Source organism: Leopardus geoffroyi, chromosome A1 (assembly GCF_018350155.1).
Source record: "Leopardus geoffroyi isolate Oge1 chromosome A1, O.geoffroyi_Oge1_pat1.0, whole genome shotgun sequence".
NCBI lineage: Eukaryota > Metazoa > Chordata > Mammalia > Carnivora > Felidae > Leopardus > Leopardus geoffroyi.
The window spans coordinates 131,839,698-131,864,675 of NC_059326.1; the positions used below are offsets into that span (position 1 = coordinate 131,839,698).

Below are 24,978 nucleotides of genomic sequence, written 5' to 3' on the forward strand. Positions count from 1 at the left end.
TGCAAATATCTTCTCCCATTCCATCAGTTGCCTTTTACTTTTGCTGATTGTTTCCTTCGCTGTGCAGAAGCTTTTTATCTTGATGAGGTCCCAATAGTTCATTTTTGCTTTTGTTTCCCTTGCCTCCGGAGACATGTCAAGTCAAAAGTTGCTGCAGCCAAGGTCAAAGAGTTTGCTGCCTGTTTCCTCCTCTAGGATTTTGGTGGCTTCCTGTCTTAGGTTTAGGTCTTCCATCGATCTTGAGTTTACTTTTGTGTATGGTTAAGAAAGAGGTCCAGGTTCATTCTTCTGCATGTCATTTTCCCATTGCTGCTGCTGTTTCTGACTTCTGTGTGTCAGCTATAAAATCAGTCACAAGGCTTTCAGTCTAATGTGAGGTTTATTAAAGGCACAGCTATTTACTGTTGTCAATTGCACTGGAAGCTTTGTTAAAACTTATGTCGCTGAGCTCCCAATTAAAGCTCCCTAACCAGGACTTACGGCACAAGAATCTGTAGCCACGTCACAGTGTTTCCTGCTCCAACCCTCCAAACCATGCTATGGCCAGACAGCAGGGTTTGCATCATCAGTTCCCTCAAATGGCATAATGTTCCTTTTCTTGTAAAACTTCTTCTAGAGGAATATCCAAGGGGCATAGTATTTGTTAAGATACCTCTGATTCTAAGAAACAGGAAACCCAACTCAAAGAGGTTTAGACAATCAGGCAATAAGGGTAATTAATTGGCTTCTAACAGAAACCTCATGCCAGTGAGTCAATGTGGAGAATTGACCCAGTTTCTTTCTGCCCCTTAGCTCTGCCACCTGCTGTTCAAATTCTGTTCTATCTAGGAATTGTCCTATTCTAGCAGTTTCAGGGGGCTGGATGGTGAGAGAATCCTGTAGCTGGACTTTAGATGAAGATTTCAAGACAAAGAAGAAATTCAAGGTATCTCCTGGATGGAAATATGCATGAAGATGTTCCCAAGGGAGGAAGAAGACTGACTTGCCACAGCAGGAGAGCATGTTAGAGATGGTCTAGAGAGCGATGAAGTTGGGACAGTAGAGTGGCATTGATTACAGTGGGTTTGGAAATAAGGATCTATTGAAGGCTTTTGAGCAAAGCTCTCATCTGGACTCTTCATTTTTCCCACAGCCAAGTCAGCTTCATTTGAACCCTTGTCTTGCTTTTACCCAATAGCCACATGGTTGCTATTCCCAATCTCCCTCCGTTTTTTCCATCATGCAAGTTATGGGTGAACTGGGCTGGGCTGGAGATCAGCGGTAAGAAACAACACTCACCTCTGAGACATACCAAATGACATTGTCCTACTGATGGAGTATACCAGTAGCTCTCAACCCTATCAGACGCAGTGTCCACCATTTTGTAAGATGTTTCTCTCTAATTCTCCCTTTGCTATTTTGAAATGAAACTTCTATATAGTATGATGGATCTACATACCCAATTGTATGGGATGAATTGTATCCCCCAAACTCATATGACCAAGTCTTAACACCCAGTACCTCAGAATATGACCCTATTTGGAGATAAGGTATTTAAAAAGGTAATTAGGTTAAAATGAGGTCATAAGTGCGGGCCCTAATTACGACTGGTGTCCTTCTAAGATAAGGAAATTTGGACACAGATACATACACTGAGAAGACAATGTGAAGACCCAGGGAGAAGATGGCCAGCGAGAAGCCAAGGACAGAGGCCTAGAACAGATCCTTCCCTCACAGGCTTGGGAAGAAACAACACTGCCAACACCTTGATCTCAGACTTCTGGCTTCTGTGAAAATAGTATCTCTATTGTTTAAGCCACTCAGTCTGTGGTACTTTGTTATAGTGGCCCTAGAAAACTAATACAAAATATATAATGGTCCTAGCAAACTAATATTATATATATATTATATAATATTATACTATATACTATATACTATATATTATATATTAATATATTTATATATAAATATATTTACATATAAATATATTTATATATACATATTTATATATAATATATATAAAGAAGAAATAAATGGAATGCACATATAATGGAATACAAATTTCCATGTAGACGTGCTCAAGCACAACTGTACCAAGAAACATAACATTTACACCAATAATGTGCCCACAACAGCTATAATTCCTTTACAGAGCGACAGCACAAATGAATGCAGGCACAGACCGTGTGCAGTACTGGCAATTCAAATACAAAATCTTGAGCAACATTACCATTGGTACCTGATTTTCTGAAAGAGTGAAAAACTCCTGGTTAAGTTCCAAACAAAACAGCAAACAACCATTCCCTCAAATTACATGGTTGTTATGTTCCTGGAAAGCTCAACAGATACATTGTATTTTACTTGCAACATAGGAACAGATTCTAGATGCGGATGAGTATAAATACAGTTTTCATCTCTGTGAATGTCCTGGGGAACACTGGAAAATCAGACAGTTCTCCATCTTTCTGTAGATGTGGCAGGAGGTCAGGACGTCTAGCATCCCTGGCCTATATCCCTCGTAGCCAGCAGGGCACTCAGTCATCACGACAACCAAAACTATCCCCTTATTTCCAGAATATTCCGTAAATATTCCCTACAGGGGAGTATCACCTTCGTTGAGAACCGATGAGATATAAGAAAAAATAAAAAGTATAATTTATGGCAATCTTTCGCTGTTTGGCCAGCCCCACTCCTACTGGCTGCCAGAGCCCCTCCTGCCCGGAGACCGAGAGCTGGGGATTCCATCACAGGGGACCGTGCAGCAGGCAAATCAAGCAAGCAATATGCATCTTCTGACTGGTGTTGTTAAAAAGCCTTCGTCTTGTCACTACTCTTAAGCCTCGTGTGTTAAAATGCTCTTTTCTTTACTTGAACTTCAGAGGCCTTGAGGTACTCCAAGCTCGGAAGAGTGTGGCAGCTGGGGGCATGCCTTTCTGCCTGTGCGTTTTCATGTGTCTATGGTGTGTATTTCAGGGTGGAGAAGGACCAAGGTGCTGCTGTGGTTACAGAGGCATCAAGGGGCCAGAGCACAGCCCCAGAGAATCATTCTGACAAGTTCTACGGTTCATTTCCCTGCTCCTGTTTCTCAACTACTGACCGTTCAGCCCTGGGGAAAGTCACATGGCCCGACCAGTTGGTTCCATGAGAAAGCTAGAACTTCTAACCAAAACTGGGCCCTCAGGGAGGTGCCCAGTCCTTGGGATCCACTCTGTTACCTGAACATGGTTCCCAGTGTTCTCTCTCCATCTCTTCCATTCTCCTCGTCACACACATTCCACCTCGGTGTCTCGTGCTCCAGGAAAACTTCAGTATATCTTATTGAGGCAATCCACATCGCTGTCCAAAAGAACTGCCAATATTTTCATCTCAAAATTTCTTTTCCTCTTGCGTAAGGGGAAGAAAAGTCCGCTTGTGGGGCCTACAGCCCCTCCTAACGGAACATGCTCCATTGGTCAACGAGCTCAGTTTTTGCCCTTCGATTGCCTTCTCTTTCAATTGCCTTGCCTTTGCCTGAAGATGTGCTGTATGAGTTAGAATCCTTTGGGTGCAAGGAGTAGAAATCTACTTGAATGCACTTCAGCCAGAAAGAGGATTTTATTCTCAGGAGTCAGGAATGTCCCCAAAATCACAGTGATTGGAATATAGGTGGATCTCAGGAAACGACTTGCACAGAATTGCAAAACCATTAACGTTCTTTCCACTCTTCTTTGCTCCTTCTCCCTGCTTCATTTTGTCTTGTGCCCTAGCCTCCTGTGGATTCCTGTCCCCAGGGAAAAATCCCAATTCCAGGACAGAGAACTTAACTGGCCTAGCATAGATCAGGCCCAATCGCCCGGCCAACTTCAGCTAACATGGCTTAACAGAGACAAGATTAACCCTCCTGCCTGAAAAAAAAATAAGCACAGAGAGTAGAGAAACGATAGGTTTTGAACATGGTTATCAGGTAGTGCAGGACAATGATGCAACCCTAAAGCAGAGAAACAGACAGGGTAAGCCTTATGATTGCACCCAGCATGCTGCCTGGAGAGTTTCCAGACTGCAGCAGCAGGAGTGGCCCCAGGTAGAGCCCAGAGGTTTCCCTAAGGTCAGAAGACCTAGCTGGGAGTACAGGAGGTCATGGTGGCTTGAGGTAGCAGAAGAGAACAGAGAGCTAGAGGGAGAGAGAAAGGCAGAGAGGTAGAACTGGAGGTTCTTCTTGAGTCCTCAGCTGGGTACTGATCAGCACACGGCTGTCAGGAGATAACTGGAAACCAGGAAAAGAGCCACGTAAAAGGAGCAGAGGGAACACTCCTTTGAGCTGTCACGAGGCCTGGAATGGTTTGTTGCCACTGGTTGGAATGGTAAGTCTCATAATTCACAAGGTATTGAGCAGAGTGCTCGGAAGAGCATCGCCCCAGTGATGGGGAAAAATTCAGTCCTCAGATCTGCTCTGATTCTCTCAACAAAGGTTAAAAGCAAATTCTAAAGACTCCAACTGTGTCCATGTTACTTAACTGCATTCCAGACAAGGCTCAAGAATATTTCTGGGAATACAAAATTACTCAGCACCCAACAAGGTCAAGTTCATAATTCCCACATCCAAACAACCCTCTGGCCAAAGGAAAGAAGCAGAAAATGAAGAGGAAGGAACACTGTTCTGTCTCACAAATTCTATGAATGTTCAGTCACCTCCTCTCCCTTCTTAAGGCTATTACTGTTTTCTTCTTTGTACACCAAGATATTGTTTGACTTATTACAACAGGCATCCATTACTACTGTTATTTTAAAAGGCTTTGTGAACAAATGAATCACTAAATGAGAATGCCAAACAAAAAGGGAACAAGAGAAATCTCTGCAGCACTTTAAAACTGATGAAGGTCTCTTTCTCCCGATTTCCTTTGCCTTCTCCTCTTTCTGCCTGTCTCTGCAGAAACTCCTCACTGTCTTTACCTGAATCTCTTGCCTGCCCTTCTTCTCTTTGTAGGCTGTTTAACAGAATACACAATGCACGGCTAGATTGTTGGTGAAAAATTTTGTCTCTGGCTTTTATTTTTTTAATTGCCAAATTTTAATGTTTCACGTGTGCTTCTCAGAGAAGACAGATTAAGCCTGACCACCACCTCCTCCCTGGTAGCGAGTGCCTTTTGTTCCTGCCCACTATGCAGCTCCCTGGGTCGGTGGCCGAGGAGGGGTAAGGCTCCCCCGGCCCTGCTCTGTTTGCCTGGAACCCAGCTGCCCTGTCCTTGGGCAGACAGAATGGCAACTTGGGCTGCATCTGCCCAGATGGCAGACTTATGACACCTCCACTCTTCCTTCGGATGAAATCTCTGGCATAGAGTGGGGCCAACTGAGCTCCGCGGGCTGTCGAAGAAGTGAGGGGAAGCAGGGGGGAGTCAGGGGGGCGTGAGGAAAGCCCACGAAGGGACAGGGGAGAAGAGGTACAGGGTCGAAGACCGGCAGATGAAAGGGCCACTCACTAGCGAGAGGGAGAAGCGCGAGTAAAGCGACCAGACACCATGTGGACAGGGGGAGGAGAGAGCGCAGAGGAGGCGCGCGAAGGCTGAACGCCCCGCATCCCGACAGACCCCAGATCGCAGGAGAAGAGCCCGCGCCGAGGGGCGTCCGCGGGCCAGGCGGTGCGGGACTCGTGCGGTCCGAGGGCAGATCGGGGGTCTCACGTGCCCCTGTCCGCAGCCGCCCGAGATGAGCGAGGCGAGCAGGGTGTGCTCGGGCTACTACAGCCTCAACCACAGCTTCGTGGAGCCCTTCGAGTGTCCCCGGAGCGGCGAGGGGGCCGCCCTCCTCTACTGCTGCGGCTTCGCCGACCTCAAGTACTGCTGCAGCGAGCCGGGCAGCTACTTCCCCTACAAGCACAGCTATATGTGGAGCCTCAGGTGGGCAGGGCGGGGGGCGGGCGGCGGGCTCTGGGGAGGCGACGAGCAGGACCACCCGGGGAGTGGGAGGGTCGCCCTTTCAGGTCGGGGTCCTCCGGAAGGACACGGAGCATCCGAGGGCAGGCGAGGGACCTGTAGAGAAAGCTCACCCGGCTGGGAGCTCCCCCAGGACCCGGGACCCGCTCGGTGCTGCCCCCGTCCGGCGAGGGTCCGGCTGTGGGCTCCAGAAGTGTGAGTGGGCCCTGGATCCCCGGCGAGGCCCGCGCGGGAGGAGCGCGGACCGTGCGCCCAGGGCGCACGCAGTGCCGCCTCCGCTGGTCCCGCTCACCCCGCTCTTCACCCCCGCCAGGGACCGGTCCCGGGCAGGAGGCTCTGCTGGCAGAGAGAAGATACGCAGATAACTTACGGTTTTCATTTTCTTTTTGATTTGTTTGGGCATTTGGTGCAATTGACTAGAAAGGGGGCTACTCTGGGACTCATTTTAAGGTATTAACCAAAGATTAGAATACTTCAAGTCTCTTTGAATGTGAGAAGGAATCAAAAAGGTGTGTGTGTGTGTGTGTGTGTGTGTGTGTGTGTGTGTGTGTAAAGCTATTGGAACTTTATAATTTGCTCTTTTCAGATAATCTGACACTGACCCCGAACCGAACTGGAGACCCACAGACAGGGAAAGTTTTACTTGCCATAATACATCCTGTGTAGAACCTTATCAGGGCACCCCTTTCTTAACGCCTGAGCGACTTGGCCGTTGCTTCGAAAGACCAGAGACTCTCTAAGGTTGGGTTTTTCTTGCCTGTTTCCTGTGATGGGAATTTTACTTTTTCCACCTAGTGTTTATGCAGATATCTTCATTGTGAAATGCCACGCCCCCCCCCCCCCCCCCCCCCGTTTCTACTCCAAAAGACTGCATCCTTTGACTTCCATTCTTTCATTCTGCCTGGAGAATGTATGTCTCCAAACCCACCTTCAGATGTGTCTCACAAACCAATTAGCTTATGCCTGACAAGAGAGAGACTCTGCTAGTAAGCCGGAAGAGTGTTATTTCTCTAATCCTCTAGCATGATCCAGAATTTGTCATACAGGCCAAGTCTACAGCAAATGACCATAAATGCTATTTCTCGAGGCAGTAAAATAATTTTTTAAACGTATTGCAAGTTTCAAAAAAAAATCTCAAAAAGGGGGTCGCCTACTGATAAGCTCATCTAACAACATTGTATTGTTGTGTCACAGTGGGGCATAATCTCAGAAAATGACAGCTTAGCCTTAATATTTGGAGAAGTAACCAGTACTGCATTGGCATATTATCTGGCCTTTTGGAAAATAACATAGTAACCTGGCTCTGAGTTTTTGGAAGTGTTAATGGTGGCAGACCCCCAAGAGAGACTGGCAACTCTTAAGTCAAACTCAGGTGGAAAAGTGCCTGGGGTTCTCAGATCCCTGAATAGTCCCAAAGTGACAGGCAGCAGAGGATAGAAAACCTTCCTAAGGTTTATGAGGGCACCAGGAATGAATACCTTGCTGGGGTCTTCATTCAGCTCGGACAAAATGAACAGTGTAGCTCAGTTCCTAGAAAATATAAAAATCATTTCAGCTGATGGCATCAGTTGGCAATGTTAAACCCGGGGTTCTTGTCAGTGTTTGAGCTCTGAGAACACACAGGGAGGTAAAAATTCAGAGCTGCAGTCCCCTCATATTCTTTGTTCTCCACCCTAATTTTAAAATAGTCCAACCACAAAAACTATTCCCGAAGTCACTAGGAATTTGTTCTGAGATTCTGCAGCTGCTGGAGAAAGGCACAGTACAGCTACTCCCAGGTAAGCAAAGTTGCTAAGCAGGAAGACTGCAGCATTAATGTGACGACAGCCTCAGACCCTCTCTCAGGGACTGGAAAGCAAACCGCCATAACGTTCTGCAGGGAAAGTAGAATTCTCCCTTTTCTGTGTCCGGCCCACTCCCATCTTTTCTCCCCTTACAAGTCCCTGCCCTCTTAGAGTTTCCTTTGGTAACCTTCTTCAGGACCTAGGAAGACAATACGTATTGCACAGGGCAACGCACGAGTTCAGTATTTGTCAAAATGAATACTGTACGAGATTCCTAGAGTCCCATCTTTATCTAGATAAAGCAGCATTTCTATAACGTGGAACTGTGACACAAACTGTTTGTCAAGATAACGAAGAACCTTCCTTTATTGTAATGGAAAGCAGAAAATAGCATTTTTTTTCTTCCAGTAATGCAGCTGGTGTTTTAAACTGTGTGCATTAAAAGCTCACGACATGCATGTTGAATTTAATTACATTGACAGTGTTACTTTTAAATTGACCGAAGTACTTTTTCACTTTGAAGATCTTGTTTTTTAATAACCCGCCTTCTCATTTCAGGAATCTCTCCGGATGTCTGGCAGCCCAGCTACCTTGTGCAGCAGATAATGTTAATTAAGTGGATTATGGTCCCACGTGTCTGTGCATAGTCCTAACCCTCCCTGACGCGTATAATCTACAAAAGTTAACTTTGGTGCAAACAAACCCGAAAGAGGAGTTGCCAGAGCCAGGGGGCCTGACCCTTGGGAGAGAGTGCACCAACTGAGGGCAAACTTTGATTTAAATATCCAACTGTAGGGGCGCCTGGGTGGCTCAGGCCATTAAGCATCTGACTCTTGGTTTCAGCTCAGGTCATGATCTCAGGAGATTGAGCCCCACATTGGGATTTTCTCTCCCTCTCTCTGGCCCTCACCCTCTCTCGCTTTCTCACCCTCTCTCTCCAAATAAATAAATACATAAAAACTTAAAATAAAGATATACAGCTGTGTGCTGACTCTAGCCACAGAATTTCCAGTTTTCACTGTGTGCAAGGTTAGGGGAACTGGGCTGACATTACTAAACTAAGCACAAGCATCTTTGGGAGCCTAACTCAGTATCTATGGCCAAGGAGGCAATCTCTAAATTGCAGGGGTGTTTTATCTTCTAAAATCAAGGATACAGGGGATGAGCTTAGCCCCTCACTTTTAATTCTATTCTCCTTTCCAGAGCCCTAACACACCCAGCATCCCTGGTCACATTCTCCCTTCCTTCCCTTTGGTACATGTCAAACTTGTTGGGGCCTTATCTCTAGCAAATAGTGAAAGCCTGCAGTCAAGCCAGGCATATAATGAAGAAAAAGATCTTCTTTGGCCTGGGAACAGCTGTCCTTGTTCTACTTGCCTTTGTCATCAGCGTCTGTGTTCTTTGCTACTTTTCAATGACCATTTCAATGATAATTACTTTTCAGTTACTAAAAGTGGATCAATCACCAGTCAATTATTATTTGCTTCTATTTACTATCACTTACTTCTATTTACTACAAGCTAAGTACTCTAATCAGCTCTTTCAATATGTATGCCCAACACTATGGGAAGGTCAACAGAAGTATGTGCTCTTGAGCAACTTAACATTTTCTGTGTATATACTTATGTACCCAGACAAACATCTGGTTCAGGAAAGTTAAGTACATATGTTTTGCTTATTAGTCTTTCAGGATGATGTTTTTTCCAAGCTCCTTTCCCCGTTTAAAAATATTAAGTTCATAGGTTTATGAAAACTGCTATTTCTCAAATGCTTAGTCTTATAGATAATTGTATTAGAAGGAATTATTACAAAATTAGTGCAGAGAAAATTATAAGACATACCCTTTATTTTTAGAGGAAAGCACAAGGTTTCCTTCCTTAATGCTAGAAGCCACTGTGTTATGCTCGTTCAGAAAGGAAAAACTCAGGCTAAACATGAACTTGATATAAATTTCATAAATACTGCTTTCCTTTCATTAAACATTCTTCTCTTTTGTAAGAGTTGTGGTTTTATATATTAGTGCTGTCTTCCATACGTGTCTCTGAAAGTTCTACATCTCCGGTAAACATTTGCTTTGCTAACTTGCAGACATCAGTATTTTTCTATTCGTCTTTATTGTTGAACGCCATTTTTCCTCCTAAAATATATTGAAAGGTTTATTGCTTGAGATACTTTTGAACTAGCCCTAAAGAATCATGTGACCTTTCATGTGTCATATGGATTCACGTGGTATTCTATACTAATGTTAACATATCAACGGGAAGAGAAAATCTAAGAATTTGATGAAAGAAAAAGGGGACCTTTTTTACTCTTTAGACTAAAATATAATTTGGTTAGGAATGACTGAGGCAAGAAATAACCATATTCAAACCTTCTCTTTAGTGCATGTGTTAACCATTTTGTGTGACGGTCCCCATGTTTTTCCTGTTTTCTTCAGCATCGGTGCCCTGGTTGGCCTGGGAACTGCTGCCCTTGTTCTACTTGCCTTTGTCATCAGCGTCTGTGTCCTTTGCTACTTATTTCTGTATACAAAGCCCCGAAGATTAGACACTGGCCTTAAACTTCAACACCTAGAGGCTTCTGCCACTCAAGAAGGTAATCACTGTCCATTATTTGTAGCCAATTACCTGAGCTCTATTCAAAAGAATAACCTGTACCTCGGTAACAGATCATGCCATTAACAATGAATGCTTCTTAAAAACTCAATTTATTACATGCCTTTATAAAAATTCACATGAAATTAGACCTTAATGATGACCTATCTTCAAGAAACTGTGCCAAAGGAAAAATTGTGGCAATGTAAATGTTCTCATGAACAAGAATACACTGGCCCAACAAATCCACTCTACTATAGTTAAGTCTCATTCAGTTATGAAGGTTTTATCCCCTTGGAGATTTTACATTTTGTTTTTGATAGAGCCACAGAAGTCAAAGAGAGGAACAAAATATGCGATAATTAATTCTTAGGTTTGGATTGCTCCAGACTGGTTAGTCAGTGGTCAATTAAGCATTTACCAGGGTGCCTGTGGTATGCAGAATTAGGAAGAGGCATATAAAATACGTCAGAGGCACACAAAGGAATAGAAAAATAAATAGAAGACAGTCTTTGTTCTTGAATAGGCTACAAACTAAGATACACATGTGTGTATGTGTGTGTGTGGATAGAATGACTATAAAGTAGAAAGAAATTTTTATGTATAGTTTGTGGAAACGGGTCTAACTATCTCAATTATAAAGTGCCACACAGATGCTAATTGTTTGCATTATAAAATTCAATCAGAAAGAACTGATATAATTTTTGTGAATATACATTTCTATTAGTGTATTTAAAAAGTAGTAATCATAGGGGTGCCTGAGTGGCTCAGTCGGTTGATTGTCCGACTTTGGCTCACACCATGATCTCATAGTTCATGGCCTCGAGCCTGCTTCAGATTCTGTCCATTTGTGGTCTCTCTCTCTCTCTCTCAAAAATAAATAAACATTAAAAAATATAGCAATCATAAATTTTGATATATATGTTTAGAATGTATTCTAATAAAAATCTAGAACATATAAATAGGATATATATGCATATATATGTACATATATATTTAGAATGAGACAGAAGTGCTCACTAACTTCTATTTAAAAAGGGAATGAAAACATTTACTTTAAAAAATCTTGGAAAATCCTCTGCTCAGATGCTCTATTTTAGCTAAATCCTGAAATGTATGGAGTACATGCTCTGCGACTTTATCAAAAACGCTGTCACTAAATGATAGCATTAGCTCTACTTTCATTCTCCTAGAGATCTCTCTCAGAGGGTGTCCTGCATCACAGAGCAAGAGGCCAACGTCCCTTTGCAGTTCTTTTTCTGAAGCACTGTTTGGAACTGTGTGGCAGAATAGACAGGTTTTTCGTTGAATTTAGTCCAATGGCTTAGATCCTGTTCCTCCACAGGCAAAATGAAGCATTGGATTAGTGATCACCCAATAATCAGGTCATAAAATCATTTTTTGTCTCAAGTGCTTAGGTAATTTCAAGTAGAAGTCTTTAAGTTTGCCGGTGCATAAGAATCACCTAGGGAGCTCCTGAAAACCCACAAAATCCAGACTCTGCATTTTAAAACAAATAGGTCCTCTTCCCAGCTAAGCCCTGGACTCCCCTGCTGTCTACTCTCCACAGAGCAGCCAGAGTGAGCTTGTTAAAACCTAAGTCAGGTCATATCACTCCTCTGCTCAAAACCCTAATCACTTCCCATCTCTCTTGATACAAACAGTTGTCTTAACTGTGACCGGCCAGGGCTTTGGTGGTGTCCCTCTCCACCCACATTTCACTTCTCCTGTGCACAGCCATATTGGCCTCTTTGCTATTGCTTGAAATTCCTCTGCCCCAGGGCCTTCGCATACAATGTCACCATTGTCCAGAAGGCTTTTCCCTCAGATATCCATGGGACTTGCTCTTGCACTTTCTTTAAATCTTTACTACAAGTCACCTTTCTAGGGAGTTCTCCCCTGATCACCATATCTGCCTTCTTAACTCCTCTTCAACCTTTCCAACTTCCTTCCTGCTTTGTCTTTCTCCTAAGCATTTAGCACCAATATACCATACATTTTAGTCTAACTTTTCTCCACTTCAACTGGAAAGTAAGTTCCAGGAAAGTAATAATTTTCACCTTATTTCCTCACTACTATAACCCTAGTGCCTACAACACTTAACACGTGTTTGTTGAATGAATTAACTGGAGTGGAATGGCACCTTATTTATTTATTTATTTATTCATTTATTTATATTTTTAAAAAGTTTTTTTAAGGTTTATTTATTTTTGAGAGAAAGTGACAAGAGTGTGAGCAGGAGAAGGGCAAAGAGAGAGGGAGACACAGAATCGAAACAGGCTCCAGGCTCTGAGCTGTCAGCACAGAGCCCGACAGGAGGCTTAAACTCATGAGTGATGAGATCATGACCTGAGCTGAAGTTGGACACTTAACAGACTGAGCCACCCAAGCGCTCCGAATAGCACCTTTATAGTAGATGATGAGAGGAGCATCTTTATTGTCACCTTTAGAGTCATCAACACTTATTGAATGTCTTCTGTATGCAATGTATTGTGCTAAATAGGAATTGGTTCTTCTTCGTGATTTCTTTCAGGGACTGCTCCAAAATATTACTTCATGTTGGCTCTGACAACCCAGCAACAGAATTAGTTGGCTTGTGGACTGAAATCTTGTAGCCTTATTGCTGTTTAGCTAAGGAGATCCATTAATGCACTCCTCAGGTAGTTAGATGAAGTTGCTTTCTCACATCGAAATGTCCCCACTCTGCCCCTCTCAAAAACATCATGTTTATCACGCCAGCAAATTAATTCAGTACTCCTTTCCTGAGTGCTTGCTATTGACAAGGCAGGGGTTTATATGATCCCTGCCATCCTGCTGCTTTCAAAAGAGGGGATTTTTGGTCCCTTGGGTTGATTTTAACCAAATCAGACATAGAGGAGAGCCCAAAACAAACTAGGTAATCCAAATGTCACTGAAATAGGGAGAGAAAATGGTTTATATTTGAAAGGGACCCTTTAAAGTGATCATTTAAAAACACTTTGGTGCTGTTGTTAAATATGCAAGCTATTCCAGTGATTCTCCCACCTAGAAATACATTACCATGTTCTAGCTATGAAAAAAACAAATCTTTATTCCATTTAAGGAATGCCTTAAAGTTTAGGAACATAAGATGTTTGCATAATAATCAAATCCGTAAACATTACATGGGAGGAAATCTGTTTCATTAGTTACCACTCTTCTCTTTCAAAACTATCTGTTGTTACGAGTCAATCTCCTATTATTTTAGGTTAGTTTTTATAATTGAGACTGTTTTCATTACAGGCAATTTGAATGACCTACAGGGAATAATGTTTTTGTGCACATTCTAAAACCGGCTCAGGGCACTGGACTTTTTTGTTTCTGTAAGTGACAATAATCTGAGTCTAAAAGAGTCTAATCTTGGGCTATTTCGTCAAGATTTTTCCTTGGTGTGTCTTTATTTTATTGGGTTTTATTCCTTTTAATGTATACAATGTAAGGCTTTATACCTCTCGAATTGATCCTGAAGAAAACAGGTCTGTGGTAGTGACTGTAGAGAATAATTGGGCTACCTCCAGGGCTCACTTTGTGCAGAGGTACTATTGCTGAGAAGTTGATTGCCCTTTAAATTGTGTCCCATAATCATTTCCTTCTCTTTATGTGTGTGTGTTTTGAGTTATGTGTGTTTCAGATGCCAGTGTTGAAGAGAATCCCGTTGCTTTTCAGGTGCACTGTAGGAGATGTACAGTTCTGAGAAGATGGCTGTGTGAAGGGCATCTTTCTGAGTAGACACGTTGAGGGCGAGGGCTCATTTCCTAAGATGGGAAAGAATTAATGGCTAATAGAGAAGCAATTAAAGGGGCGAATCTTCTAGATCCCTGCTTTTCTTTTCCGCTGGAGAATCCTTAAAGGTAGAGTAGAGGGGAACGTGTACCTCCAGAATTCCAGGGGCTGGCGTGGAAAGGCTTGCCTTAGGCCTATGAGCTTGCAATTATTTTAAGTCCTCATATTTATTTTTAAAATTTATGGGATTTTCCAACTTGGCTGAATGCCACAGCTTGTTCTACTCTAATAATAACCCCTTCTTATTCTCATAGCTGAAGAAAATCGTTGCTTCAGGAAGAGTAAGCACATCCATCCTGCAGTTTGAGTTTCCACTGATACTCTTGGGTTGCGGAGGTGGGTGGAGGCCTGAGAAGAGGGGTCGTTGGAAGCAGAGGTTTGGATGGAAATCAAAAGGGCAGATGTTCGCAGAGTGGCTTGGCACATAAAAAATAATGTTTAGAGACAACAGACAGCTCCAAGGCTGTATCCGGTGGTCTCTTTTGTAAAGGCAGGCGATTTAATTGAAAAAGAGTGAGCAAATCATTAGTTAGGCACAGTGGTCTAGAAGAAAAACATAAATTACAATGTGAGAGAAAGCACATTTGAAGATCATATAATCGTTTTTTCTGCCTGTGAGAGAAATATGGCTCGGACTGGCTCAGAATGGTCTGCTATATTTCTTCTTCTTAGATGACTCACCTGGAAACAAAACCTTTCTTTCAGATCACTTTCATTGAAGGAAAACTAGAAAATATAGAGAAACACACAGTGTCTTCCATGATTCCATCACACAGAGATAAGCGTCACTAACACCGTATTGAGTATCTTTCAGGATTTTTTGTACCCGTCTATAGATCCACGTACATGACAAAATGGCGGAGAATGAGTCTTATGCTATTTGTTTTCATTGAACAATAGTGGCATCTTTGCCAATACATAAATACCTTTGCCATCAGTTTTAGTAGTTCCATTTTAAAATCCTGATGGAGTGCTATGATTTTTCATTCTTTTATTTTGATTTAATTTCACACTTCCAGAAAAATCACAGGAAAAGTATAGAGAAGGTTGTATACCTTTCCTCAGATTTACTTAATGTTACTATTTTGCCTTATTTTCTTTATCACTGATTTTCTCTCAATGCGTATTTTCCGAGCCATTTGAGAATAATTTGCAGATATCATTCCTTTTAACCGTAAGCATTTTGTTAAGTATTTCCTAAGAACAGGATTTTTTCTTATGTAGTGAGAGTATGTTTATCAAACTCAGGAAATGTAACATCAATACAGTAATATTATCTAATCTGCAACTCATATTCAAGTTTTGCCAATATCCTTAATAGCTATGCTTTTCTTATCTAGGATCTATCTTGTAATTAGTTTCTTTAGCCTCCCTCAGTCTTCAACCATTGTCTTTCATGATCTTGACATTTTTGAAAGCAAAAGCCAGGGCATCTGGGTGGCTCAGTCGGTTGAGCGTCTGACTTCAGCTCAGGTCATGATCTCACAATTCATGGGTTTGAGCCCTGCATGGGGCTCTGTGCTGTCAGCTGAGCCTGGAGTCTGCTTCGGATTCTCTGCGTGTCTCTCTCTCTGCCCCTCCCCTGCACGCACTCTCTCTCTCTCTCTCAAAAATAAACATTAAAAAAAGAAAAGAAAAGAAAAAGCCAGTTATCCTGTACACTACCTTTCAGTTTGTCTGGTATTTTCTCATGATTGGAGAGAGATAATACATTTCAACAGAAATACCACAGAAGTCATATTCCCAGGGCGTCATATCAGGGCATCACATAACATTCGTTTGTCACATTATGAGTGATGCTAACTTTGATTCATTGGTTAAGGTTGTATTTGCTGGATTAATACATTATAAAGTCACTATTTTTCCCTTTTAATTACTAAGTACTTTGTGGGGAGGTACCTAGAGACTGAAAATGTTCTGTTCTTCCTCAAACTTTTATCCACTCATAGATGGTTCTTGACTGAATTTTTTCATTCAAAATTTCAAAATAATTTCAGATTATTACAATAATTGCAAAATGGTGATTTTCTGACCCCATCATTCTTATTCCTTTGACATTGGTTAGTTGTTATTCTCCTGCAAGGAAGAACTCTCCCTCCTCCCCTATTTATTTACCCATTCATGTAATTGTTAAGATCAGTATGGACTCAAATCCTTTATTTTAAAATATTCTATTACTGTCATTAGTTACTCTGATCCTTACGTTGTCTCAGATTTGGCCTCCAGGAACCCCTTTAAATTGGGTCCTTTGTCCTTTTGAAATGTATCCATAATTTTTTGAGCACTTTTTTGCCTTCTGTCACAAAATGTTCCAGGGCAGCCTGTACTCCTGTTCCAGCCCTGGAATCTTTTATTTCTCCAAAAAAGCCTGATTCATTTTGTTAGGAACAGTATTTAGAAACCAAAATCTGAGTGTATCATACTTCATTATTGACTTTGAACTAGCTTCCATTTTTTTTCATTACACACATAAATTGAACATCCAAGTGTTTTCTTTTTCTTTTTCTTTTTTTTTTTTTTAATGTTTATTTATTTTTGATAGCACATGGGGGGAGGAGGAGAGAGAGGGAGACACAGAATCTGAAGCAGGCTCCAGGCTCTGAGCTGTCAGCACAGAGCCCAATGCAGGGCTCGAACACACAGACCATGAGATCATGACCTAAGCCGAAGTCAGTCGCCCAACGGACTAAGACACCCAGGTGCCCCTAAGTATTTTCTTAGCATAAATCCTTGAGAGTGGGGTTGCTGACCAAAGGCTGGACACATATTGAATGCTGTGGATACAAGTTCCTACCTGCTGTACAGAAAAGTGCAATTTCATGTGTATTATTATTTCAAAAGATACACATTTTACTAATTTCATTGAAAAAATAATACAATGTTTTTATCTAATTAGGAGTGAGAATGGACATTTTAATGTTTGCCATTCTTTCTTTTTTTAAAAGGGTTTTTAAAGTAATCTCTACACCTGCAGTGTGGGGCTTGAACTCATGACCTTGAGACCAAGAGTCACATGGCTTTTCTGATGGAGCCAGCCAGGTGCCCCTGTCATTTCTTTTGTGGCATATTGTTGCTCATATGCATGTTTTCCATGGGAATGTACATTTTTCACTGCTTTATAAGAACTTTACACACAGTAACTAAACTCTTTTACAAATATATTACAAATGTTTTTACAGTTGTTTCCCTTGTAATTTTGTGTGTGACAATTTTTCATTTATAGAAGTTTTTCCTTTTGTAATTTCTCCCTTTAGTTTCATACTTACAAAGTTCTCACCTCTGGGGACACCTGGCAGGCTCAGTCAGTACAGCATGCTACTCTTGTTCTTAGGGTTGTGAGTTTGAGCCCCATGTTGGGTATAGAGATTACTTGAAAAATAATAACATTTTTAAAAATCTAAAAAAAAATAAACTTCTCACCACCACTATAAGATATAAAGATATGCAACTGTATTTTCTTCTAATACATTTATTCATTTGTTTCTACATTTAAATTTTTAATAATCCTGGAATTTTAGTTTTGGTGTAAAGTATGAGGTAAGTATCTGCCTTTTTATTTTGCAAATAATGAGCCAATTGTCCAAATGTTTATTGGATAATCCATCTTTCTCTTGCCAATTTGAAATGTCATAAACTGGGGGCACTGGGTGACTCACTTGGTTGAGCAGCTGACTTGATTTTGGCTCAGGTCACCATCTTGCAGTTCGTGGGATCAAGTCCCATGTGAGGCTCTGCGATGACAGCATGGAGCCTGTTTGTGATTCTCTCTCTCCCTCTCTCTCTCTGTCCCTCCCCAACTCTCTCTTTCTAAATAAATAATTAAACTTAAAAAATAAAATGTCATAAGCTGAATTCTTATATATACTGTGATCTGTTTTTAGACTTTCTGCTCTGTTAAATTTATCAATCTGGTTATTCTTAAGCTAATGATATACCTTAAAAGTTATTGTAATGATACAGTTTTATTTTAATATCTGACCAAGCAAGCCTTTCTCCTCCCTCCCAACATGCTTCTTCATCAAAGTTTCTTGGCTACTCTTGTAATGTTGAATCACACTGCCAATTTTTTTTAAGTTTATTTATTTTGAGAGAGAGAGAGAGAGAAAGAGAATGGGAGAGGGACTGAGAGGGAGAGAGACAGAGAGAGAGAAAGAGAATTCCAGGCAGGCTCCAAGCTGTCAGTGCAGAGCCCAACTCTGGGGCTTGAACTCAAAAACTGTGACATCATAATCTGAGCAGAAACCAAGAGTCAGATGCTTAACCAACTGAGCCACCCAGGTGCACCCCAACATTGTCAAACTTTTAAAAATCAAGTGTATTTTGATGGATGATGTTTTATTTATTTTTGAGAGAGAGAGAAAGAGAGCATGTTGTGAGCAGGGGGAGGGGCAGAGAGAGAGGGAGAGAGAGAATCCCAACATGGGGCTCGGTTCCATGAACCGTGAGATTATGACCTGAGCTGAAATCAAGAGTTAGACGCTCAACTGAGTGAGCCACCCAGATGCCCTTGTACTAAATTTATAGATACCTTTGGGAGCTATTTTTCTTCGTAGTCTTAACTCCCCTTCAACAAAATTCTGCTCAAAACTCTTATTAATTAGGATACCAAATTATTTTGTAACACCGTTCTTTGTTTCAGAAAGGCTTTCAGAACTCATTGAGATTTTAATAGAAGATGGGCTAATTTGAACTCAATGGCAGAAAAAGATGCCGTGTCTCCTAAAGGGAACTTTCTACTTAAAATAATGAGCCTGTAATGTCCTATGGCTGCTTTTGTTCCTAGAATGTAGAAAACCACATTGCTCGGCACAGCTACTGCCACATTTAGCATTTGTGGGTCCTCCCCAGGGCTCAAGGTTAGGCAATCATGACTAATGTTGGAACCAATAAACAAAATAGAAGCCAGTCATTCATGAAAATTTCATTTAAAGGATTTTAAATATCAGCTAAATTTATTTGTGAGTTATGTTAGTCACCAATGGTTGGCAAAATTTAATAATGCAGAAAAGAAAAAGAGGGGGAAAGGTCCATTGTGGGAAAAATTGGACAGGAAAAAACATTTCTGGATAGAACTGCCTTCACTCATTGATGGAGGGGCAAAGCAAAAGGGCAAGTCTGAGATTCTAGCTTTCTTTTTTTAATGTTTATTTACTTATCTGAAAGAGAGAGAAAGAGAGAGAGAGAGAGAGCAAGCAGGGGAAGGGCAGAGAGAGCGGGAGAAAGAGAATCTCAAGTAGAGTCCACCCTGTCAGCACAGAGTCCGATGTGGGGCTCGAACTCATGAACCGTGAGGTCATGACCTGGGTCGAAACCAAGAGTCAGATGCTTAACCAACTGAACCACCCAGGTGCCCAGGTGTAAAAGATTCTAACTTTTACAGTGCATATTTAACTGTATTTACTGGAGATACCGATTCATCCTTGAGGAGAAGCAGGGCATTGGTGACAGGAAAGGACAATAGATCAGGAGGTCACTAGGCAAGTTTTGCCCACTTCACCATTAACTTCAGATCCAGCCCTATGCTTCAGATTCAGTCAGAAGGGAAAACATCCTCTTGCAAATCCAAAACACTCAGTGTGCAGACTTAAGGCTGCATGTTTTCACTAGGAGGAGCCGTGGGATGAGTGGGATGTGTAGATTTTCCACTTAGTAATAAAGTGAGCTGCTAATTAGGAACTAGAAGGACTGAGAACAGTGACACAGGAGCTAGGGGGCCGTAGGCAGATAGCTGCAGAAAAACTTAATTAGGATTCTGCCAGAGAGCCAAGGGATGAAGACCTGCGGGGGTCCCCAGCATTCTTTTGATATTTTGAAATGGCAGGCAAGGGCAGAGTTCATAGAAGAGTTGCAAGATAAATGGATTCCTGAGGAATGAATCTGAAAATGAATGCACAATTTAACTGTTACCAGAAGAAATAGATTGGCGTAGTTTCTGATGAGGGTATGTGGAAAGATTGATGAATTGGATATGAATTTTGGTAAAGGTCAAAGCTTTAATTTAAATGCTAGTCTGAGAAGTAGAGCCTTAAAGGAAGGTTGACCACACACACACACACACACACACACACACACACTAATGAAAATGGGACACAAACAGCAGGAAGAACAACTAATGTCAACCCACGAAAGAACAGACATGTTGGAGCTTCACAGTCTGCACTCAGTAAAGAAAAGGAGGAATTAAATAAGAAAAACCTTTTATCTGTAACAAATCCCTCAATTTGTAAGCTCAATGGACTTACAGATTACTTACTGAAAATCGAATCCATGTTGTAACCCTGGGACAGAAAAAAAGGCAGCTGATTTTATCCCTACTTCGTTGGTTCAGAAATTAGCTTCTATTTATCAAAGCAAAACTAGGAAAAGGAGGTTGCTGAGGATTTCCCACATTCTCTTCTAAAACGATTCCAAAGAGATGTAACTACCTGGACTCTGTTATCACTGCAGCTACTCACTGCAGTTGTTTTTCTCTGTGTCTAGTTATTCTAACTTACTGGAACGACACACATTGAAAGCATCTTTGGGGGAAGAGAATGAACATCAGGGTTAACTTGCGTATCAAAGTTCCTGCTTCAAAGAATATTGGTATGGTGTTTGTAAGAAACCTTTTGTTTGTGAAGCAAATTGCTTCTGTGAGGGTAAGTGCCTTGCCTTAAGACGCCAATCTAAGAAACAGTCTTTGTACCTACACTGCTTAGGAGGATCCAGGAGCTGAGGAAATGAGTCAGGGCTGGAGAATGGGTAGCTTTACAAGTCCTAGATGAAGAAAAATCTGTAACACCGGAATTTATTTTGCAAGCCATTAAATCTCCGAGGGGAGTAGACAGGTTAGATAAACTTTTTCAATGGTGGCCAGAAGATACATAATGGAAACTAGAGCTGTCGGAACGGAGATGACTTACAGAGAACCCCGGACAAAGGGGTTCTTAGATAGAACCCTTAAGTTAGGAAATAACTGTGAACTTATTTCCCATAAAAAAAAGACAAAAACAAAAACTATGTGATAAGGTAGATAAAAACACCTTGAAAATCTTTCTGAAATATTATTAATATAAGTATGTAAAAAGCTTAGGAAACGTGAAGGACTGGAGTTAAGCAACATTCAGTTCACACTTCCAGCAACTCCAATAAAATATTACAATTTTAGATTACATTTAAAGAAATGCCTACGTAAGGTACAGAAGCCACCCAGGTAATATGAAGCTAACTTACATCTTATGTCCTTGATCTTTTATCTTTACCTGCGAGAATCCTGAAGATTCAAATAGGACCACGCAAATGAAAAATGAAACTACAAATATTCTGTTTTTCAAATGTTATATGAGGAAAAGTTTCAACAACCCCCTTAGAGAATAAATTCCATTACTTAAGTACTTAGTAGTTAAATTTTCATCTAGTATTTTTTGAAGCCCCACTTTGCAAGTAATAGTCAAGTCAAATTTATCGGTTTCTTAGATTTTCAAGCAACCTTCCCTGCTCATTTAACAGCTTCGATTCCTGATTGGGCACAGAGCTCCTTACCAGGCTAGAAAATGTTGTGCCTACAACAAATCAACTTAAAAATCAAATCATAGGGCCGAAACATTACGACTGAATGTTTAGAAGTAGAACATTAATTTATTTTACCACCCAAAAGCTTCAGAAGTAATGACATAAAGCCATCTATTGAACAATTTTAGGCCCGGTACTTCAAACTTCCGGTACTTTTTTTTTTTTTTTTAATTTTTTTTTTTTCAACGTTTATTTATTTTTGGGACAGAGAGAGACAGAGCATGAACGGGGGAGGGGCAGAGAGAGAGGGAGACACAGAATCGGAAACAGGCTCCAGGCTCTGAGCCATCAGCCCAGAGCCTGACGCGGGGCTCGAACTCACGGAGTGCGAGATCGTGACCTGGCTGAAGTCGGACGCTTAACCGACTGCGCCACCCAGGCGCCCCATCCGGTACTTTTAATATTAGCTCAGAGGCCAATACCATCCACGTTTCAGTTCTAGGGGCATGATCTGGGAGCTGGAGTGAGACATCATTCTTCACAACTTGTAAATAATGCTGCCCTATAAGTGGTGAACTCTGCAATCAACCTATATGGGGGATATTTGGATGGGGCCTGGAAGGCAGTCTATACAATTACTTATGAATAGGCAGAGCCAGGCTGAAAACTGAGGCTTAGACTTCACGTTAAGTGGTGAAAAGTAGAGGAAGTAGCTGTTTCTAATAGTGGAACCTTTTGGCCAGTGGGTCCTGCTTCCTCTTAGGGAAGTTTAGAGCAGATTTTTCCAAATGAGACTAATTAGGGAGGGAGACAGTGATAGGAACCCATAAGCTGAGCCCTGAGGCACACCTAAGAGACCTGGGAGAAGAAAAGGGACCAACAAAAGGCCGAGAAGGAGCAATACAGACAGAGGAGGTGAGTCCAGGGTGGTATCCTGGAGGCCAAGGAAAGAAAATGCTGCTGGCCGGTCAGATAAGATGTGGACTATGAACTGGGCTGGGGATTTAGCAACAGGAGGGCATTAGTGACATCTGGGATTTATCTACTACTTCTACATATTCATACATTATTTAAATTTGCACATTTTGGTTAACTATATGATACAGCTACTTTTCTAACAATCATTTTTGGAAAATAATCCATTTCTTTGCTATCAGCTTCAGTTTTTGTGATGATCAGAGGTCTATATTCCTCTACCCTTGTACATTTTGGATTGATATTGACACAGAGTGAGTGAATGAGATTGTGGCACAAATGTGTTCTTTTTAAAGATTACATCTAAATTGATTATGATAGCAAAGCCTTAAGAGTGGTACAAATTATTATGATTAACTTTAGTACAGTTTTGTTCACTTTATGCAGAGGGATAGTCACACTTTTATTAAGCAACCCAGAAATTGTTGCCTTCTTCTCAAATGTGTAATTTCCTCCATGGAAACACAGAGGAAGAAAGATAAGCACGGAAATGAAATTCTTCTGTCACTGAATATTTCCCTAATTTGACTTTCAGAAGGAAATGCTCACAAGCAGCTTTGAAATGATTCGGTTCTCACCCATCCACCCAGTGTTTTCAAGACATAGCTTCAATATTGCTACAAAATGTATTTTCCAAGCACACATTTTAAAAAGCCACATTTTATGTCATAATTCCAAGTAATTATTTCATTTTGTTTTGTGTTGTGCAGGCAACCCAAACAGGAAAGCCAATGCCCCCAATTCAAATGCAGCATCAAATTCGACAATTGAAACATCCTACGAAGCTGATGACATGAATCAAGAGCCACCGATGGAGACGACACAAATCAGCACCGTGTATTATTAAAAAGCCTGTGCTGTAAAAGCTCACTGGAGGGACAGAGCAAATAAAAATAAAGAATGCATTTCAAATACGGTTCGTAATAATACTTCTCAAAAATTCATCATGCACAAAGCAAGACGCAGCTGCGCTTTTGATTTTTCAGTTAATTTATTAAAAACCCACTAAGGTTTCTGATCATGTGCAGAGAAGTTTACTTTTATTTGCTAATTAAGATGTTCCTGCAGTACATGAGATTATGCTAACACTTCTGGAGAAATTAAGGAATTTAAGATAACAAAGACAAGCAAACCTATGCCAGTGTGGAACAATGGGAAATTTATGTCACATTAGCAACATTACACAAGTCTTTGGATACTTAGCGGCAGTTCGTTTCATGAGATGGTACTGGATACGTAAATCTCGGAGGGAATGGTCTTGTAAAATAGAGGTGGCATGTTTTTAAGTCTCTTAGGCATGAACCCCTTGCCTTTTTCAGAGGGTTTGTGGGCCGCACAATGAATGTTTTGCCTTGATAAAAGCTAACATTCGAGAACAGAGTATGTCACAATATATGATCTTAATAATAAATATTTTCACCTTACCAAGGGATAACCGTAACACGAATCCTTCACTGATAAAGTTTCTAAGGAAATTCTATAATGAAAGTTATCAAACACACAAGTCCTCTGGTTCCACCTAAGCTACTGCAATAATACCACATAGACATCTAGAAATAAAACTACAGTTTCTGCAAATTACAATTGTCTTAAAAGATTTTTTACGCAAAGTATGATTTCTATCGTAAGAACACAGGCCTGGGTGTCTGAAGGAATGCACTAAGAAAAAAAGGATTAATTTTAAGCTGGCTCTGCTGAACACATGTACTGTGCGGTGTAAAGTTATGGAGTTGGAAGACTAGCCTTTCACAGTGTGTCAGACACAGCTTCTCTGGTCTGAGAGGGGAAAAAAAAAAAAAAAAAAAAGAAAAGCCCTATTGCACTTGGGCATGCAAGGCTAAGGGTTAGAAACTTGGGACAATTAGGCTGTCAAAAGTTTTACCAAGAACTGGGGATATCTTCTGGACCAGCACTGTGCAGCAGAAGTTTTTGTGATGATGGAAATGTTCTTTCTGTGTCTGCCCTGCTCATAGTAGCCACCAGTCACCTGTGGCAACTGGGCACTTAAGATGTCTCTAGAGCAAATAAAGGATACCTTTTATTTTATTTAATTAATCCAAATTTAAATAGCTACATGGGGCTATACTGAGAACATAGTTCCAGATCATTATTGACACATCTGCTGCCTATGTTGATTTCATTTTGGCTATCTTGATACACAGATAATAATTATAGTACTATAGATGTTGCCTCAAGTAAAAACCTTGGTTGAGAAAGTTTAGTTAAGGCACGGGTACAGTTTTACTTTTGTTGTTCAAGGGCGAGCGCAGAAGCCATGAATGAAACAAGAAGCAGACAAATTGGTCAAGGCCAGCACAATGCTCACGGTCTCCCAAACTCCTCTTAACCTGTGAGACATATAGGAGGTGGCCGTGGCTGGATGTGTCCTGAGTTGTGCCCCTGGAAAGGCATCCCAATTCTCTGGCATTCTGCACATTTTTAAAA

At 41.2% G+C, this 24,978-nt stretch overlaps 1 protein-coding gene across 1 annotated transcript; it reads left to right on the forward strand.

The window, feature by feature from the left end:
- Positions 1-5,492: 5,492 nt before the first annotated feature.
- Positions 5,493-23,448, forward strand: SHISAL2B (shisa like 2B). Its single transcript, XM_045494507.1, has 3 exons — positions 5,493-5,852; positions 10,110-10,267; positions 23,244-23,448. Exons 1-3 carry the CDS (start codon positions 5,662-5,664, stop codon positions 23,378-23,380), a joined length of 486 nt encoding a protein of 161 aa, XP_045350463.1. The 5' UTR covers positions 5,493-5,661; the 3' UTR covers positions 23,381-23,448.
- Positions 23,449-24,978: the final 1,530 nt, after the last annotated feature.

Coding starts and splice junctions, on each gene's coding strand:
- SHISAL2B (XM_045494507.1), top strand. CDS start 5,662: ATGAGCGAGGCGAGCAGGGTGTGCTCGGGCTACTACAGCCTCAACCAC. Junction 5,853..10,109: donor AGCTATATGTGGAGCCTCAG/GTGGGCAGGGCG, acceptor TGTTTTCTTCAG/CATCGGTGCCCTGGTTGGCC. Junction 10,268..23,243: donor GGCTTCTGCCACTCAAGAAG/GTAATCACTGTC, acceptor TGTGTTGTGCAG/GCAACCCAAACAGGAAAGCC.